We start from the raw sequence: 21,610 nt of genomic DNA, 5'->3' as shown, positions 1-21,610 counted from the left end.
AGTTATGTAAATGCCCACCCTAAATGAAAATAAATTTAGTCACCCCAACAGCATCAAGTGAAATTTTCATGTTATTTAATTTAGGTTAGCACCAGTTAGGAGTTTTAGTAGATATCTGCAGCATGATGACTTTAGATTCAGTTAATCCATGATTACTGAGGAATTAATAATTTTTAATATTTAAATAATGTTTCATACCCAGACCCAAGCCATCCTGCATGACTGCCCAGTCCAGAAGTCTCAAACTGATTCCAGAAAGGGCCAAGAGGGTACAGGTTTCCTTTGCAACCACCCACTCCACCAGGTGATTTCACTGATTAACATCACTTTGAGCAGATGGAATCAGTTAATCAGTGGAATCACCTGGTGGAGTGGGTAGTTGCAAAGTCAACCTGTACCCTCTTGGCCTTTTCTGGAATCAGTTTGAGACCCCTGTCCCAGTCCCTTTCATAAAATTTAAGAATAAAAGTTAGCTTGTCAGCTGTAAGTTTGGTAAATCTAAGAGAAGATGTTCGGAGCGTGTTGTAACTCCACCCTTTAAACCATTTATGGTTTAATAGTGATGAGGTGGATGTTCCGTCGAATGGAATATTGACTACACACTCATGCATCTGCCTTCTTTTTAGGGCAGATACTCATACGGTAATTCAGGCTTTGCATTTTGGCATTAAAATCAAACAGAATTCAACGTATTTAATGAACATGTTTTAAAAGTTTCGGCTTCTAACTGGGTTTTAATAAAATTGGATGACTTTTTTTCCCTGTGGATTCTTGTTGGGGCTTAAAAATGTTCTTGGTCTACCTGCTCAGAGTATAGTTAGCGTGCTGTTTCTAAGAGCAGCAATTTGAGGAAAAAAGGAGCCACTAGAACGTTCCAGAGTGGGAGTAATTAGGGCAATAATTACAGGCTATATGACATAAAAGGTATGTCTACAAAAGGACAAACTTGCCTCGATGATTATCGTTGTTCTCCACGAAAAGCTGAGCGAGCCTTTGCTCCTCTCCCTCTGTCCTGCTCTCCTCTTTTTTTGTCTTCTTCTGCCTTAAATGTCAGAGAGGAAGCGCTTTGATAGGAGGTGAAGGGAGAGGAACGTTACTAAAGTCAGTTCAGATCAATGTGAAAAAGAGCAAAAGGTTGCAGAAGGATCATTAGGTGGCATTTGTGTGTGTGTGTGTACTCAACCTGTATGAAAATCAGGGCAGATAAATAAGAAGAACAAATATTCAACCATGAGAAGAATAAAGTGCTTTTGGCTGTAAAATTTAAAAGCAAATTTCAGTGTTACTTGCCCCGATTTGTTGATTATACTGCATTGTGTAACGTGCATAATGCTCAGCTTTCATTGACCTCATGGTTCTGTCACACATGCAGCAAAAAGATGGCAGTTATTTAGGAACTGATAAACTGAAAATAACTGGAAGTTACTTGTTGCAGATCATCATTTACATGGCAGTGGAGTTGCAACAGGTGACCAGTTATCACAGAGTTTTGAAAAAGTTTAACACATGTTGCTAAACCACATTCACATCAACTGCAAGGCTGTTGCCAGCTGCTGCACGGTGTCAGCGCTGGTCGATAGTAAAGGCAGACAAAGAGCATTTTAAAAAATGGGTAAAACCAAGTGCAAAAATATATCGCATTTGTACTCAGAACTACTGACCAACTGTTGCACCATTAGCAATTATGACTTTTATTATTTATTATTATTATCATCACAAGTTACATACAAACAGTTGTCACACCACTTTTTGTCACAAGTGTTAGAGAGCAATAAGGGAAACTTTGTCTAAAACAGACACACAGCACCAAGGATGCCCTGCTGCCAACGTCGCAGGTCAACGGCAGAAGTACTGTTGCTTACTATACAAATACTGACTGAATTCAGTGGTATGAATATTTCATTGAGGTGAAAGATGGAATGTTCCATTCAATGAGGTGAATCTGTCACCTCATGAAATAATTGTACCTTTGAAAGAATGAAAAAAACATTCATTATTTGTTTTATATAACGGCTAAAATCGATCTTTGCCATTTGATATTTTATTAACTTATAAACATCAGAAAAGGGACTTACATTTTGGTGTTCCACTGGTGCTTAACAGTCCAAAATGAACTTTAAATTGGAGTCCAAAATTGCAACGATGTAGTCCGTGATGCTGTGCACCGACTTTGTGTACTACTAAAAAAAAAAAAAAAAAAAAAGACAGCGTAGTTCCTCAGTCCAGTGGAGAATCACTTCAGAAATTTTTCCAGCTTTTCATCCTAACAGCTCTTCATGTCTCCAGACAGCTTGCAGCGTAGTGGATTTGGTCTTTTTTTTGTGTGTGTGTTAGAAGAATTAGCAGCATCAATTAGCTCCTTCAAATTGTCGTCCGCCAGCAAAACAAACTCCACCATGTCTAGCTAAACACCACCCCCGGTAGTGTGAGCACGCACTGTGGTCGGGGCGTGTAATAGCACATTTCATAAAGCACCAAAATTGCACCCTAAAAAAGATTGATTGCATGGTCAATGAAACACAACAGCAAATGGTAATAATCCATAGCATGTGACATACAAGCCACCAATCAAATGACAAGGATCCACTCAGCCATTATATAAATTGTTACATGTAAAGTTCTCACACTTTTTGTGCTCCCGCCACGAAATGAGTCACATTTTTGTGATGCAGTTTCCTAAAATTTTACGATTTTGAACTCTACCCCTAACCATAACCCCTTAGACCCCCACCCCTCTGTCACCCTGCATTTTGTGCTCCCATCACGAAATGAAATTGTGCCCCTGTTATGAAAATGTGACACTTTTTGTGACGGGAGCACGAACCATAGATTAATTTACTTTTCATGATGTCAACACGAAATGGCATGAGATTGGGTTGGTACACAGTTATTGGCCCTCTATGTAGAGAGACGGGGATCAGAGTGAGCTTTGGAATACGAGTTTCAGAAAATGATTCACTGCTAGGGAGCACTGATTCAGCAAATGAATCAGTACTTTGAATCACTAAAAACTGAGGGTGAAGGTACCCTTGGAAAAACCTGTACCACAAACTTGGTGAGTAAGATTTGTAGATAATAATACAGATTTATAATGAACTCCCTGATCTTGCACATGTTAAAAAGCTTTGCAGATGAACCCCTCACGTAGTCGGTGAAGATGTGCCTCCCCAGCTAATGAACGAAACTCGTGACACTGTACAGAAAAAAAACAAGATGTACATTATAATACAACTGTAATTGTATGTATGAATATAAACACACACAAAATGTAAATGTAATGTACTGTAATACTGCTAGCTTGAACTCAGTTTTGATGAGTGGGAAGAACGAATGTGTGTTAGCGTCAGAGAGCACAATGTTGTGCGATTTTTTAATTTTTTTGATGAATGCCACGTGTTTGCATTATACAATGTTCACTGTTTTGTATGTGTATTTGTATCATTTGTGTATGGAGGGATGCCTCCGCCTTGTTTAACTTTGTAAAACTGAAGTGTAAACCGTCATGCCGGGGCACTGAGTATTAAGATTCACACACACACTTGCCTTGGTGGTCCGCTTGGTTACCGTCTATGTTTTCTGCGGTACGTGAGATGTTGTTTCGTTTTGTCGCACTGTTGCCTGCCATCGCACCTCTGCTTTGTCATCACATGGTGCAGTGACATAATATTCAGGAATGTCGCTGATAAAACAAATAACAGCAGTCATGTGTCACAGCGCCAACCGGTGGAAATATATGTAACATCAAGCCTCATCACAACTATTGCACAGCACCACTGTGTGTGGAAGATTACTAATACCAAAACCGAAATGACACAAAGTGAAATATTCATGTTTTTATTGTGTTTATGAAATGTTTATCATTTTTGCTTTCATGCCGGAATGAACTGTATGTCTGTCTGGCGTGTATAAAATAGGCTCTGTGCATGAATATAGTTCTTAAAAGTTTGTTTTTTGTAGTCAGCATAGCAGGTTAGAGTTTATGTCACAGTCCCTGAAGCCAGTCTGACATAGTAGTATTTACATGAAATGTTGAGTGTGGCCATTATGTCATACTGCTTTGCTTCAATTTGAGCTGCTCCATCTCTAAATTGAGTTTCCTTGGATTTCTGGTGTATGTTTAGCTTCACAAAAAGTGGTTTTGAAAATTTAGAAAGATGACGTCTCTTTTAATGCTCATACTGAGGGTTAGGGTTAGACTCAAAATAACCCTAACCCTCAGCATAATCAACTTTTAGACAACATGGCAAGGTTGAGGAGGAATGTTAAAATTCAGCTGACTACCTTTTTTATTATATACACTCAACAAAAATATAAACGCAACACTTTTGGTTTTGCTCCCATTTTGTATGAGATGAACTCAAAGATCTAAAACTTTTTCCACATACACAATATCACCATTTCCCTCAAATATTGTTCACAAACCAGTCTAAATCTGTGATAGTGTGCACTTCTCCTTTGCTGAGATAATCCATCCCACCTCGCAGGTGTGCCATATCAAGATGCTGATAAGACACCATGATTAGTGCACAGGTGTGCCTTAGACTGTCCACAATAAAAGGCCACTCTGAAAGGTGCAGTTTTATCACAGCACAATGCCACAGATGTCGCAAGATTTGAGGGAGCGTGCAATTGGCATGCTGACAGCAGGAATGTCAACCAGAGCTGTTGCTCGTGTATCGAATGTTCATTTCTCTACCATAAGCCGTCTCCAAAGGCGTTTCAGAGAATTTGGCAGTACATCCAACCAGCCTCACAACCGCAGACCACGTGTAACCACACCAGCCCAGGACCTCCACATCCAGCATGTTCACCTCCAAGATCGTCTGAGACCAGCCACTCGGACAGCTGCTGAAACAATTGGTTTGCATAACCAAAGAATTTCTGCACAAACTGTCAGAAACCGTCTCAGGGAAGCTCATCTGCATGCTCGTCGTCCTCATCAGGGTCTCGACCTGACTCCAGTTCGTCGTCGTAACCGACTTGAGTGGGCAAATGCTCACATTCGCTGGCGTTTGGCATGTTGGAGAGGTGTTCTCTTCACGGATGAATCCCGGTTCACACTGTTCAGGGCAGATGGCACACAGCGTGTGTGGCGTCGTGTGGGTGAGCGGTTTTCTGATGTCAATGTTGTGGATCGAGTGGCCCAAGTTGGTGGTGGGGTTATGGTACGGGCAGGCGTCTGTTATGGACGAAGAACACAGGTGCATTTTATTGATGGCATTTTGAATGCACAGAGATACTGTGACAAGATCCTGAGGCCCATTGTTGTGCCATACATCCAAGAACATCACCTCATGTTGCAGCAGGATAATGCACGGCCCCATGTTGCAAGGATCTGTACACAATTCTTGGAAGCTGAAAATGTCCCAGTTCTTGCATGGCCGGCATACTCACCGGACATGTCACCCTTTGAGCATGTTTGGGATGCTCTGGACCGGCGTATACGACAGCGTGTACCAGTTCCTGCCAATATCCAGCAACTTCGCACAGCCATTGAAGAGGAGTGGACCAACATTCCACAGACCACAATTGACAACCTGATCAACTCTATGCGAAGGAGATGTGTTGCACTGCACGAGGCAAATGGTGGTCACACCAGATACTGACTGGTATCCCCCCCCCCAATAAAACAAAACTGCACCTTTCAGAGTGGCCTTTTATTGTGGGCAGTCTAAGGCACACCTGTGCACTAATCATGGTGTCTAATCAGCATCTTGATATGGCACACCTGTGAGGTGGGATGGATTATCTCAGCAAAGGAGAAGTGCTCACTATCACAGATTTAGACTGGTTTGTGATTAATATTTGAGGGAAATGGTGATATTGTGTATGTGGAAAAAGTTTTAGATCTTTGAGTTCATCTCATACAAAATGGGAGCAAAACCAAAAGTGCTGCGTTTATATTTTTGTTGAGTATATATATATACACTGAATGAAATATTCTTTCCAATACATGAATGAACAAACATTCATTATTTGTTTTATATAATGCCTAACAATCCTGAAGATGTACTGTAGTTTGTACCTGATGCCGTGCATTCACTTCTTTGTGTACAGACTGCCATGTGCTTTCCTCAGTCCAGCGAAAAACTGTAACAGCTCTTAATCGGACAGCACTTGTACTTCAGGTAGAGACGTCCTGGCAAATACTGCAAATGCCTTCAGACAGCTTACGCCATACTCAATTTTTTTGTGTTACAAGAATGAGCATGTCAATAAAACAAACCCCACCATCTTTGTTTTTAAGCTATGCACCATTGTCACAGTGTGAGCATGCTGTGGTGGTGGCGTGCAATGGTATAAAATGTATGGAACCAAATTGGCACAGTCAGTGGGATGGCCAATGGGATGAATGATCCATATCACATGACATACAGTGTTGCCAAAGTAACTTTGAAAAGTTACTTCATTAGTTACTTTATACAGTTATATTTTACAGTTACTTCATTAGCAGCTGTGGACAAATTGGCAGTAGATGCTGAATGTAATTAATAAAGTAACTCATAATCTAACTTTTTTTTAAGATTTAGTACTCAGAAAAGTAACTATTAGTTATTTTGCTGATTGCTCAGTCTTAAGAGTAACCAAGTTAGATTACTAGTTACCTTATTAGTTACATTACATATTAGTTGTAAATTTTCAGCAGATTCTAATAAAGTAACTGCATAAAGCTGCTAATGAAGTAACTGCATGATATAACTGTATAAAGCAACTAAAAAAAGTAACTTTTTAAAGTTACTTTGACAACACTGCATACAAACCATCAATCAAATGACAAGGATCTATTTAGGCATTTATATCTATCTATATATAGATCTGTTTATGTTTGATCAGGAGGAAAAAAAACTATATTTTTCCTACTAAATCTGTAAAGAAATGAGATAAAGTAAGTCCCTTCGGCTGCTCCCTTGTTTGCACTTGGGGTCGTCACAGCAAATCCAAGGTGGATCTGCATGTTGAATTGTCACAAGTTTTACGCCAGATGCCCTTCCTGACGCAACTCCACATTACATGGAGAAATGTGGCAGGGGTGGGATTTGAACCTGGAACCTTCTGAACTGAAACCAAGCGCATTAACCACTTGGCCACCAGCCCTGCTGTAAAGAAATGAGATGGCTAATAATAAATTAAGTTGTAGATATTCACTACAATTAACTGTTGTAGTTTTTATATGAAGTTTTCGGGAACAGGTGACAGTGCACGGGCAATTCTTTGGACATGAATCCTTGACCTTGCAGTCATTTAAAAATATAATATACATTTTACACCCATTCTGCTGACTCATCTGAAAACTACAAACTGGTGTCTACAAAAAAGGAAAATAAATTAATTGTTGCACAGAGCCTGTTCAAAGAACCGTCTGATATTTTAGAGCCTGATGGCCTCCTTGTCAGCAGATATTGATCTCAGTGACAAGATGGGAAATGCATTTTTTTTCCTCCACCAGATCCTCTTGGATCATGATCTGATCTACTGTATGTGGATTGTCGTGTTTAAGGATGGCTCCTGGGTTTTTTTTTTCAGGATTGTTGGCATATTACAGGAAATAGAGGCCATAAATACTCCTGTATCTCAGTGATAAAAAGTTAATTAATGTGTGTGGAGGTGAACTGAGCCAGTATTTAAAGTTATCAAATCAATAGTCACAAAGCAATCAGACAGTCAGGATTGCATGGTTGCCCTGTAGGGGGCAGCATTGAAATATGAGATTTTGTCACCAGCATTATCTTTATCATTTTGCTATAATGGAGCTTTCTTTGGATGCACGTTCAGTATAGTATTTTTGTGCAGCTCAACCTCTAATTCTATAGATGTTCTTGAATGTTATAATGTAAAGACAAAGACAACAGTGACAAAACGTTATGATGGGTGACAGTTTTTGTAAAATAGGCAGTTTGCTTAGATTTTCTTTTTTAAAACGTGCATTTAAAATGTTTGGTTTTGCACACTGGTTACACTCAACAAAAATATAAACGCAACACTTTTGGTTTTGCTCCCATTTTGTATGAGATGAACTCAAAGATCTAAAACTTTTTCCACATACACAATATCACCATTTCTCTCAAATATTGTTCACAAACCAGTCTAAATCTGTGATAGTGAGCACTTCTCCTTTGCTGAGATAATCCATCCCACCTCACAGGTGTGCCATATCAAGATGCTGATTAGACACCATGATTAGTGCACAGGTGTGCCTTAGACTGCCCACAATAAAAGGCCACTCTGAAAGGTGCAGTTTTATCACACAGCACAATGCCACAGATGTCGCAAGATTTGAGGGAGCGTGCAATTGGCATGCTGACAGCAGGAATGTCAACCAGAGCTGTTGCTCGTGTATTGAATGTTCATGTCTCTACCATAAGCCGTCTCCGAAGTCGTTTCAGAGAATTTGGCAGTACATCCAAGCAGCCTCACAACCACAGACCACGTGTAACCACACCAGCCCAGGACCTCCACATCCAGCATGTTCACCTCCAAGATCATCTGAGACCAGCCACTCGGACAGCTGCTGGAACAATCGGTTTGCATAACCAAAGAATTTCTGCACAAACTGTCAGAAACCGTCTCAGGGAAGCTCATCTGCATGCTTGTCGTCCTCATCAGGGTCTAGACCTGACTCCAGTTCGTTGTCGTAACCGACTTGAGTGGGCAAATGCTCACATTCGCTGGCGTTTGGCACGTTGGAGAGGTGTTCTCTTCACGGATGATGCGAAGGAGATGTGTTGCACTGCATGAGGCAAATGGTGGTCACACCAGATACTGACTGGTATCCCCCCCAATAAAACAAAACTGCACCTTTCAGAGTGGCCTTTTATTGTGGGCAGTCTAAAGCACACCTGTGCACTAATCATGGTGTCTAATCAGCATCTTGGTATGGCACACCTGTGAGGTGGGATGGATTATCTCAGCAAAGGAGAAGTGCTCACTATCACAGATTTCGACTGGTTTGTCAACAATATTTGAGGGAAATGGTGATACTGTGTATGTGGAAAAAGTTTTAGATCTTTGAGTTCATCTCATACAAAATGGGAGCAAAACCAAAAGTGTTGCATTTATATTTTTGTTGAGTATATATATATATATATATATAGGCTTTAAAGCTATACGCCTATAATATGTCCAGGAGTAAAACCACAGATTTGACATTGTTGGCAGTGTTTTTGTAACTTGAATACAAATTGCAAAATTTACCCATAGATACTGGGTAAAATGTAAACTTTACAGAATACAAGTATGACGAGCTTCACACAGTTAGTTTGGCTACTTAGCATGATTACAGGCTGTGTGATGATCAACAAAATGAACATGAACAAGACAAACTCGATAGATTCCTTTTACATTTTCTTCAATGAAATGATGAATGTGTACAGATTATTTTTAATTTATTTTTATATATGGACATCAATTATGTTTTTGTGCCAGATTAAATACTTAATAAGCATTACTGTTATTTCATACAGCAGTGACTTGCTGAAGAACAATCTGCAATGCAACAACATTTCTTGCAAGACAACACAAACACCTGATAGTGTAGCGAGCTCATCTTTCCTTCGATATAAATGTTTTGTTTTTGTTTGTTTTTTTTGTTTGTTTGGGTGGAAATGGCACTTGTTTTCCCAGTAAAGAATTGGAATATGTCATTTTCTTGATTTTAAGATTATTTTAATTTTTTACTTTGGATTTTCAGCACTAAAATTGATAAGGTTCTGGTACAGTTGTGTCTCCTACTGTAATAGTTACTATAGTAGTGGTGAGTTTCCTGTGCAATTTTGACCACTATTGTAAATATGTATAATGATAAAGAGGTTGTTATCTCATGTTATCTGATGAAGAATTGCAGACATACTCATGTTCATTTAAGAGGCACTTGTTACATCGTTAACCTTTATTATAACGGTGCTTACCTTAGCTATGGAGTCACACCTGGTGTTGTAATAATTTTTGGCAGAGTGGCTGAGTTTTCTGTGCAGTTTCACATGCCACTCTAATAATTACATTTAAATGGAGAGTGATGGTAATATGACAGAGAGTCTCCAGACATGCTCTAATTTTCATGGAAAGAGGCATTTGTTACATTGCGACTATTTATTGACATTGGTTGAGTTGGCCGTGGCTTCTCACTCACCATTTTAATAATTATTACAATCATAATAGTTATCAGTAGCAACAAGTGTCCAATCAGAAATTTAAATGTCAGTGCTTATTCTGAAGATAATATTGAAACAGAAATATAAATCAAAGTATGAAGTGATGATCTACTAATACAGATCTGCAGCTGTCAGTCTTCACAACAATATGATTTTTTGGGGATGGGGTGTGTGTGTGTGTCAGGGAATCATTTCTGCTCAGTTGTGTAACATGTATGTATAAAATATTTCTGCAACATTTCTCTACAGTGTTCATGTAAATGTGAGTTTTGTCCTGTCTGTGATTTTGTTTTTGAATCTTGTTGAGCTCCTAGAACAAAGACAATGTCATTATTTTGTTATATAGAATAAAGCAGATAGATGTTGGAGGCGTCCACTGTCATTTTGTTTTCACTTCACTTATATCTCTGTCTCTCTCTCACATACACAGGAGCTCAATGTGTGACTCACCACATCACAATGAAGTCGCATTACTGCAGTGATATCACCACTCCATGCTGTTGTCATGGTAACCACACTGAGGCTAAAACTGGGACATGCACACGCACACACACACACCTGCATAGTTACTAATATTTGTGTAAAACACACAGTCATAATTCACAGTGAAATTTGATGAGCCTGGCCAGACATTAATTTCATCTCTGGTTTCGGCAGCCTCACATTTACTCAGCTGCAAGAGAGAAATTACTGAAGAGAATGACATGACTCATTACAACTGAGCTTTGACTTTATGAATCAATATGTACATTTACTCTGAGACATTCTAATTCTACACAGTAAAATCACCAGTGTTAAAGTAACACTGACAGTGTACATATGGTCATATACATTGTACATATACATTTCCTGCTAAAAATATAACTAGAGCACCATGCTCATTGAGCACAAACCTCCACCAACATTTGTTTCCAATCCCACAAATTTTTACCTTGGGAAAAATTTTCAAGGTCAAAGTCCTGTTAGAAGTGTCTTTTCATAAGCTAAATTACATGTGATCAAATGTCAGGAGGATGTATTTAGTTCATGCATTTGAAGTTTTTTTTTTGTGGTGTGAGGAGAATGTGTCAGCTGGGCCAAGTAATTATAAATAAACAAATAAAAACAGCCTGATTAATTGTGAGTTGACTGCGGATGGATGACATAAAATTATGGAGTAAAATATATTAGCATTGTGGTCTTACTATTTTCTTACTTACATACTATGTATGTTACTGTACAATCACACACACCACATCCAGTTTGTTATTATAAATCACACTGCATCCCGTCCACCCTGTCTTTATAAATACTGCACCACATGATGCAGAAGTTATCGTGTGTCCACATTGATTCAACAATAAACTACAGCTGGAAAAACAGCTCTCCACCTTTATTTAAACACACACTCAGATACATGTTCCATCCCTGCTTGCATGCATCTGTGAAGTGACATGCTTTGACATGAACCTCCAATTACAGAAGCAAGTGATGAAATTTTTCCTTTTCTTCCTTTCAGTTGTGCTGGTTTTCAGCACCATGGACAGCGACTGGCACATTTCATTCACAAACCAGCTCACACAGACAGCTGCAGCAGCTTAACACTGGCTTCTACAATCACCAGCTGAGAATTAGTATAATTGTAAAATGATTGGTTGGGTGATGGGTTGATGATTTATTTGTTCTTGCCTGTTTGGATGATATTACAGCTGATCGCAGCATTATTCATATTGTATGTGTGTATACGTATATATATATATATATATATATATGGATTGTGATGGGTTGCAGGCTTGCTCCAATTGATTGCAATGTGTGGGCAACATGTCTGTAGGTCATTGTTTTCAACCTTCGCCAGTATCAGAGGGAGCATGCTCAGTCATTGCTACTCCTTGCAGCCTCCCTATTCCATGGTAGTCTCTCTAATTCACACACGTACTCACTCTTGCTCCTCCTTTCATTCCCATTCTCGCCAGTGCATATCTCCATCTCTCCAGGCTGGTCTCAACCTCTCTACTCTCACTACTGATCACAAAGTCATCCACACACATGATAGTCCACGGAGATTTGATCTCGTCTATCAACCTGTCCTTTACTAATGCAAACAAGTAATCCCACTTCCACCTGTAAAGCATCTGTCATTCCTGCTGTGTATGTCACCACTGTCAAGATAAGAATAACAGTTGTGTCAAATGCCAGAGCATTTTTCAGTTTGTCCTGTAATATGACATCTTTCTGAGTTCCATATATAGCTGATTCATAAACGTTATTCATTAAAAGAATGAATAACTTCAAATAATATCACATTTTTGCCTCAATATTTTAGTGTTTTTATTATAACTGTTGAACCTGGGCATGTCCAAACTCAAAATCGTAAGCCAAAAAAAAAAAAAAAAAAAAGTAAAATTTCCTGAAATTTAAAAATTTCCATTAGGTGGTGCAAAATGACCCCTATGGTTGGGTACACAAGTATTTAACAACTATTGATCAAATACACAAACATACAAAATCATACTCTGTGTGGTTGAGGTCAACTGACTGTGAAGATTGAAGAATACTCCATTCCTTTGCTTTGAGGAGTCCTTAGGTTGCTTTAGCATTATGTTTTGAGTTGTTATCCATGTGCATTGCAATATGCCATCCAATTGGTTCAGTATCATTTATCTGACTCTAAACATAGAATACAGTATTGCGGTTTCTTTTTTGGGATGCTGTGATTAGAATATGTCTTGGCAGAGGTCTCAGTACACATCTTGTCATGGAATAATGGGGGACCAGGCCATTAAACCGCTGTCAGTAAATTGTCCAGTTACACATTGTCAGGGTTTGAGTTTGTTTAGTTACTTGTGGGGGTTATATAAGCTCACTGGGTGTGTTAGTTCCTTGCCAGTTTGTTGTGCCTTGTGCCTTCATTCCAGCTCTGTACCTGTGTTCCATAGTCCTGCCTGCCTTCTTGTGTGTTCCTGACCTCCAACCTGTTGCAATGACCACACCTTTTTGCCTGATGATTTTTGTACTGCTGCTTTTCCTTGACTGCCTACTCGTGTACCGACCTCTGCAATCCTCACCAGTAAAGCCTTTTTAATAACCAGAGCTGTTTGTTTGAACCGTGCATTTGTGTCCAGCAATTCTTGACCATCCAGCCTGGTACACGATGTTTGAAAATAGAGGGACCGTAAAAATGAAAGGAATTTCTAAATGGTTGATGAAATATATTTGTTGTAATAACAACAATAATATTAATCCCCTATCATATAATATTGGTAATGCAGGCTGTGACGTCAAGTGTTTCTTGAAACTCAAGAAACACTTGACGTCACAGTTAGATCATTTTGATCTCACCATCATCAGATTTGGGCAGATGCAGAACAAAACTTATGAAATTAACGTTCCAATTTCAGGTCATTTGTTCTTTTACCCTGTTATAACTTTACCCTTTTCTGTGCTGTCCATTCTCCAGTTGTCCAACTCATATTCATCCTCTCTGGAAAACCAACCCTGAGTTTGCAGAGCGGCCACAGGATGGCGCTGTAAGTTCAGTCTAAATCAACATGGAACAGCTCCAAACAGCTCCAGCTTCTGACATCATGCCAAAAAAAAAAAAAAAAAAAAAAAAAATCAAAAGCAGGCACAAATACCATTAATGTGAGGTGTAAAAAGGTCTTCTGAGCTGCTGAGTTACTTTCCAGCCAGTTATTTCATTGTGAAGACAGCAGATTAAAAACTACTTAATTTCAAATGCTACACATTTCTATGGAGTTCAGGTAACTCAACCATTAATATATTAAAGTGTGCACAGTATGGTAACCAGTGGTAGTTCCAGTTTATTTATTTTTATTGGTGGGGGTCATTGTTATTTAGTGATGAGGCAACAGAATTTGTCATAAATGTGCAAATATACATTTTCAAGAAAATTCCAAGTATTGATTATGTGTATATCATTAATTATTATCACTTCCTGTGTTCCCTGGAGGTTATGGTTACTTTGCATGCAGGCTGATACTCTACATTGTCTCATCAATGAAAAATGGGCTAATGTCATTATCTGCCCCCTACATTCATCTGCCTCGAAAACAAAGTAGTCTTTTTTTTAATGCTGCAGTATCATTGCACATTGTGGTTGTATCCCATTCAGCAGCAGGACCTGCCATGCCTCTCATTAGACCTCCTCCTAGATTTAATTTTTAAATTTAGATTACATTTTATTTAAAACTTAAGCAGTAGCAGCATAAAAACACAGAGTATTAGTTGAAACAACAAGGTTAATTATATAATATTCTGTCCCAGGATTTCTGAAGGCAGTGTGATGTACGCTGATTGTTGGTTTGATTCTGACTTGTTGATTCAAAGCCTTGTTTTAGTTACACAATGATATTGAACAATGAAGTCCCAGATCATTCTTCATGTGGTCCAACATGACCAAATTGTACTGCAATGATCTAAACACAATCTGGGACCCCAGAGCACAGAAACATGCTGATGGTTAAAGTTCAGAGATTTTGATAACAGCAGACCAAACCGTTGAGTTTGGCACAGTGAATAGCAACAGTCCGTACAACACAGGAACAGGCTGGTGGGTTTACCAGTGAGACAGGCTGGAGGTCAAAGCACAACAGGAAGGTCGTCCATGTGAGAACAATGTCGGCGAGGACTCAACGCCACTGCTTGTTTATTACAAATATCTGGTATAATATGACTTGCTGTGTGGTTAATTGTACCGACAGACCATCTAAAAAGTTGTTGCTCCAGTATTTCTGTTGAGTGAAACTTTTAGTATTATCTAAAATATATGTTAGTGTTGTTACCATTAATTAGAAGGTAGTTTGGTGATATCTGGTCCACTGATGGTGCAACGGTGTACGTTTTAGTACCTGCACCCAAGCCATCCACTATGAAACCCAAAGCCCAGCCCATGAATATATGAACCGAAGTTACCCTGTTGGCTGTTTGGCAACATGTTAGGGATTTATTTTTCCCACATATCCAGGCCGGTCTTGCCCACATTCAAAATCCAGAACTAGGCAGAGCTGATGCAGTAGGTTGGGAAGTAAAATGAATACGAGGTTATTTCTTGGTACGATGGCTGCAGTGTCTTTGAACAGATGTAATGTTGAGGTTTTTTTTCCTTCAGGTTTATGGATAAAAACGTGGATGAGTTTGTAATTTATTGGATTGTTCTTTAAGGACAATGGGTTGGTACTCTCCATAAGTTGCCTCTAATCCACGAGGTTTTCAGGTTTATTCCATCACATTGTGCTGTATTCCAAACACATGAGTAAGGCCACTAATGGCTCTCTGTGTACCTCAGTGTTCAACCTTGGTGATAAATCCATTATTGTGTGGCTTTAGGCTAATTCAACTGCCAATTTAACTGCCCTGATTACAGCTCCCTCACACGCCCTTGTTCTTCCATCAGTGAATGAACGTTTAATCCTTTTCTATGCCTGTTACATTTTTTTTAAATATTTATTTCATTAATTTAAAAGAAAAAAAAACAGAAAAGAAGAAATAACAAAACATTACAAACCACTGAATGAAAAGGAGCAGATTGGAAGAACAAGTCTTATATTTTCTGCCCCTTTTTTACAATACAATCTTGCAATATCAAGCATCATTAATGGACATAATTTTAACATATTACATTTCTATGACTTTGTCACATGCCACCGACTTATTTCATAATCTTAACCATTATGTAGAAGATTATATCCCTAACAGATTACATTTTAAACTTCAAACATTCTAAACATTATTAACAGATTACATTTTTGGCTTTGTCACAGCCCACTGACTTATTTCATAGTTTCATACTTACTAAATACATCTAGTTTAATATGTTTTAAAAATAATTTAAGCAACCTTGATTCTTTGATTTCTTTATTGAGGTTGTTCCATAATTTTACACCATTCACTGCAATACTCCGTTCCTTTATCTTGGTTCTGAATCTTGTTTTTTTTTAAAGACTTCTATGCCTTTCAAATTATAACTACTTACTCTTTTTTCAAACATATTTTGAATGTTTAATGGTAAGGTATTGTTATTCGCTTGGTACATTGTTTGTAATAATTTCAAATCAACTAAATCATGAAATTTAAGTACCCTATACTTAATGAACAATGGACTAGATGGATTTCTGAAGCGACTGTTGCTAATCACTTTTAAAGCTCTTTTCTGCAAAATAAATAAAGGTTGTGTATAAGTTGTACATGTTGATCCCCAGATTTCTACACAATAAATTAAATATGGGACAATCAATGAATTATACAATGTTAATAATCCATAACTATTTAATGAATATTTTACTTTATGCAAAACAGCAATGGCTTTCGCTATTTTTCTTTTATGTAATTTATGTGTGACTTCCATGTAAAATCTTCATCAATTATGACTCCTAAAAATTTCACTTCTTTTACCCTTTGAATGTCCATTCCATCTATTTTTAATGACACATAATTTTTTTTACTCTGTCATTAAACAATATGAAATTTGTTTTATTAAGGTTTAGTGACAATCTGTTTATATCAAACCAATATTTAACTTTTTTCAACTCTGTATTTATCACTTGTGCTACTTTTTGTATATCTGATCCAGAGTAAAATAATGTTGTATCATCAGCAAATAAAATGCTACCAAGTACATTAGATACATTCACAAAATCATTGATATACAAAATAAACAGTTTGGGTCCAAGTACCGACCCTTGTGGTACTCCACAAATAATGTTACACAATTCTGATTTAGTATTATTTATCTGAACAAACTGTTTTCTATTTTCTAAGTAGCTTTTTACCCACTGATGTGCAATCCCTCTTATTCCATATTGTTGTAACTTGTGAAGCAATCTTGAATGGTCGATAACATCAAAAGCTTTTTTCAGGTCAATAAAAACACTTACAAAATAATCCTTATTATCTATTGCTGTTGATATTTTCTCTGTTAATTCCATAATTGCCATAGCTGTCGAATGTTTTGTTCTGAATCCATACTGAGCATTATTTAAAATATGATGTTTCTCAATGAATTTATCCAACCTTGTCACAAAAACTTTTTCCATAATTTTAGAAAACTGTGGAAGCAATGACACTGGCCTGTAATTTGAAACATTATGTTTGTCTCCATTTTTATATAATGGGACTACCTTGGCAATTTTCATTTCGTCTGGGAAAATTCCTGTTGACAGAGACAGATTACAAATGTAAGTGAATGGTTCAATAACAGTTTCTATTATACTTTTTACAGTCATCATGTCTAAATCTTCATAGTCAGTTGATCTTTTGCTTACACAGTTTTTTTTTTACAATATTCCTTATTTCATCTTTTTCCACATTGTCAATCAAAATACTATTGACCGTATTTACAATTTTATTTATCTTCTACTATTGGTTTATTTCCTACCAGACTTGATCCCACCTTTGAAAAATAATCATTAAACTCATTTATAACTTCTTTTATGTCATATATCTCTTTATTTTCCTTGACAAGGTAATTTGGAAAAGTTGATTTCACTCCATCACTTTCCATCACACTTTTTATAATTCCCCATGTTGCCCTCATATTATCTTTACTCTTATTTAATTGTTCACTATTATAATCTTTTTTTTTGTTTCCTAATTATTGTCAATAGTTTATTTTTATATTTTTTGTATCTGTGTTCTGTTTCCTTTGTTTGCATTTTTTAAAAACACCTATATAAATAGTTTTTCTTTACACAAGCGTTTTTTATTCCCTTAGTCAGCCATGGTTTATTTACTCTTTTCTTACTAGTTTTTATTAATTTACAATTTTTATTATATGATTTCATCAGTATTTTCATTAATGAATTATATGCTACATTAACGTCGCCGACATAAACTTCTTCCCATGAAGTTATGTTCCGTCTGCAAGGGCACTCAGAGAACACACACCTCCACCAAACTAATCCTGGGATTAACACCATTCCATATCTGAGGTGTCAATCACAGTGGCAGAGCCTAATGACGAAAACACTGTTGGCCACAGTGCAAGTTAAACTTCTCATTTGAGTCTCCCAAAGTAACGTTGGTTGACACATAGTCATTCCAGTACGACACAAGGATCTTCTGAAGGGATCAAGTGCTAAAGATGTCCTTTGGTCACCACAGTAACACAGGAAGCACTTGGACAGGAAAGACTGGAGTCTTCATTCTCCTGTAAAGGTATTGTCTCAGCATCACCAAACACATGTCTAGTGATCTCATGACTCCATAAACTCTTGCCAGGTTCTACACCCGAGTCTCAGTGAAACTGTAGGGGCACAGAAGAGAGTGCATACCTTTGCCAAAGTGCAGAAGCATGTTAAACCACATCAACCCTGACTGGCATTTCAACCCTTCAATCTCTGGACTTGTAAACAACTCAAGATGATTTTCTAGACCTCCGTCATAGCTGTAGAAAGATGGTGAAGATATAAAAATGAATGGTTGTGTCATGTTCATTATTAGTTTTGGACAAACTGAATGAAACATCAGGTCAGGACTGATAGCAAACTGCCATGAGTGTTGGATGGAACTCACCCATCAGCCATGGGGAGGTGATGGTCTAGTGGTTAAGCTTTGGGCTTGAGACCAGAGGATCCTCGGTTCCTGGAAAATCACTAAGGACCCTTGGGCAAGGTAATTAATCCCCAAGTTGCTCCCGGTGTGTAGTGAGCGCCTCGCATGGTGGCACCCTGACATCGGTGTGTGAGTGTGAATGGGTGAATGCGAGGCATCATTGTAAAGCACTTTGAGCTTCTGATTCACATGGAAAAGTGCTACAGTATATGAATACAGTCCATTTACCACTGACCAGAGAAAAGTGGCATATTGCCATGCATACTGTCAAATTATAGTCACCAGGGCACCTGACCCACATGCCTTTGGGAGGAGGAAGCCATGGAGGGAGGCCACGCAAACACAAGAAGAACATGCACAAGCAAACTTGTGACCTTCTCACTGTGAGGCAACAATGCGCACCAGGGAGCCATGACCCAATCAGGAAAGTGTGCAAACGTATATCTATATATCAACAGAGAAGGTGACATGTCTGACCCTGACGACTATTTTTTGCTGTGCACTTTGTGTACGCCTCAGCGTCGAGCCTGTTGGATGACAACAGGGTGAAGTGGGCTGGTCCTTCTGAATAAGGAAGAACTCTTCTCATTGGCCCACGGGAGGATAGAAGACAGTGACTGAATGGGGCAATGAGGAAAGGGGAGGGGGGTGAGAGAGAGAGGGAGAGAGAGAGAGAGAGAGAGAGAGAGAGAGAGAGAGAGAGAGAGAGCGAGCAGATGGACTGCAGCCTGCAAAGACTGGACACACAACACACACACAGATAAAATGTGTGCACGAGTGACCCTGCAGAAAATAAGCTTGCTTCATGTCCCCTGGATGCTATGAGCAACAGTCCTCTCTTAGAAAAAGGATAAAGAGAAGTGAAGAATCGGAGGAGGAGTGGACACTTTTGCTCTGGACACTTGAACTGCTTCAAACCGGAGCACAGTTTTCAATCAGGACAGCAAATCAGGAGTGTCTTCATGAAGTCCACAGGCTGCAGCAGGACACTTTGATCCTGATCCTCCAACACAGAGAGCTGTGGTGTGATACCAGCAGGGGGCGCTCAGGGAACCTTTGGGGGCACAGGAAGGTGCGTTCTCTATGGTGGAGATGAGCCTGGATCCTGTGCAGGTGATAAGTGGGCGGGTTGGGGAGCTCGAAGTCAACTCGCCGTCCAACGGGGACCCAGCAACACCGTGGGAAGAGAAAGAGGAGTTTGACAAGCAGAAATCAGTGAGTTCACTCGTGTGTCAGCATCTTTCCAGTTCTCTTCTGCTCTGTTATGTTCTGCACAGCTGTTTTAAGTGTGGATCCTAGCCCGTCTTCTGGGGTCAGCAGGGTGAGAGAGCGTCTGGGAGAGTAAGTGAGGCCACAGAGCAATTCCAACATTACCATCAGCGTTAATCTGAAAAAGACATTTTCCCACAATATCTATATACAGTTAATGAGACAATGTAAAACTGATAACAGCAATCAATAAATAAAAGCCACACCTTTTTTTCTGGATGTAGAACTCAATTTTAAGACCACATTCCCCTGACGGTGAGTTTAACAACACATAGGAACTCAGTAGCACATGTGCACACCACAGCATGCGCTGTTATTTAACATAAGGACTTCAAATTAAAAAGAAGCAAAATGGAGAATTAAACATGCACACTGGACAACAGAATAAATAATCAGATGGATGCAGATGGACGAGTGAACATTCAATTTATGCAGAAAGCTCACAGGTTGTGGTGTGTACCATAAAGGCTTTTAAATTCCAAAAATAAGCCAGACGGACAAATAATCGTGCATTAGACAACATACTGGATGTTATTTGATGCAGAGGAATATGGATTGCTCGCCCATAGTGGTAGAAACACTACAATAAAAATGTGAAGACACTTTATTTTTTATCAGGTCTTTAAATTGGGATTTTTGTGCATTGTAGTGTATGATTAGAGTTCATTTTGTTTTGTTTCTTGCATTGATTCCTGGGAAATAAGGAATGCATGATTTTTTTTTTGGTATACAAGTTACACTTGAATATAAGACGCATAACCTCCTACCTACCCAGAAAACACAGTGTAATCAACTAATATTGGTAACATTATAATGATATCAAAAAATAAGTCATGAAATGACCTTATAATTGTCAAATAAACAGGATATTTTCCAGGATATCTGTCAACCCATCATAATCTGAGATAGATCAGCGAATCATTTGGCATTATGTGGTAAAATCAACATCCTGAAGATATTATGAAAATATCATGAAATTGCATTTCTATTGTCTGAAAAACCAAGCTTGATGCCAAAAATAATAAACAAATAAATAAATAAAAAACTTACATAGCCAGCCAACCACAATGGGTGTGGTCAGATTTTGCCCACTAGCAACCCAGTGTTGCTGTCTATTTAAATATGCGTACCTACTGTACCATTCTGCCAAATTACTACAAAGCTGAGGACTAAGCGCTTTAGATAAGAGTACCACTGCAAGAGGTCCAGTACACTCACCCACTCCACAAAAAAGGAAACATGAATTAAATATGTACAACCTTTGCACATGACATCATTTTCTTATGTATTATGTAACATTATAATCTTATATATATATACATATACATATGTATATGCGTATGTAGATATATAGATATGGGTAGGTGTATATGTATATGTATATAAGTGACTGTGTATATGTATGTATATATTTATGTTTGTAAAGTATATACGTATGTATATAGGTATATGTGGCACAGCCCAAGCAGAGGGTCACCCCCAAGAGCCTGGTCTGCTTGAGGTTTCTTCCTTATAGGGAGTTTTTCCTCACCACAGTTGCCTAGTGCTTGCTCTGGGGGTTGGTAAGGTTAGTCCTTACTGGCGTAAAGTGCCTTGATTCAACTTTCTTATGATCTGGTACTATATAAATATAATTATAAGTG

At 38.4% G+C, this 21,610-nt stretch overlaps 1 protein-coding gene and 1 long non-coding RNA gene across 4 annotated transcripts in view; one reads left to right on the top strand and one right to left on the bottom strand.

Moving 5' to 3' along the window:
* Positions 1-1,780: 1,780 nt before the first annotated feature.
* Positions 1,781-21,610, top strand: part of LOC117501674 (cytosolic 5'-nucleotidase 1A-like) — a 57,167-nt gene continuing 37,337 nt past the window's right edge. Inside the window, exons 1-2 of one of the 3 annotated variants that reach the window (XM_034160620.1) lie at positions 1,781-1,785; positions 19,771-19,913. In XM_034160620.1, coding sequence (XP_034016511.1) covers positions 19,782-19,913 — 132 coding nt within the window. In that variant the 5' untranslated portion in view covers positions 1,781-1,785; positions 19,771-19,781. Of the gene's footprint in view, positions 1,786-19,613; positions 19,914-21,610 lie in introns of those variants that run through there. The other 2 variants (XM_034160619.1, XM_034160621.1) reach the window with 2 other exon arrangements.
* Positions 3,177-13,005, bottom strand: LOC117501676. The gene is made up of 3 exons (XR_004558060.1): positions 12,995-13,005; positions 11,487-11,492; positions 3,177-3,297 (listed from the first exon to the last, which is right to left on the bottom strand). It is a non-coding gene; the product is annotated as an uncharacterized LOC117501676 (long non-coding RNA).

This window comes from Thalassophryne amazonica, chromosome 20 (assembly GCF_902500255.1).
Source record: "Thalassophryne amazonica chromosome 20, fThaAma1.1, whole genome shotgun sequence".
In the NCBI taxonomy this organism is placed as follows: Eukaryota; Metazoa; Chordata; class Actinopteri; order Batrachoidiformes; family Batrachoididae; genus Thalassophryne; species Thalassophryne amazonica.
This window is presented reverse-complemented; position numbering and strand designations above follow the sequence as displayed.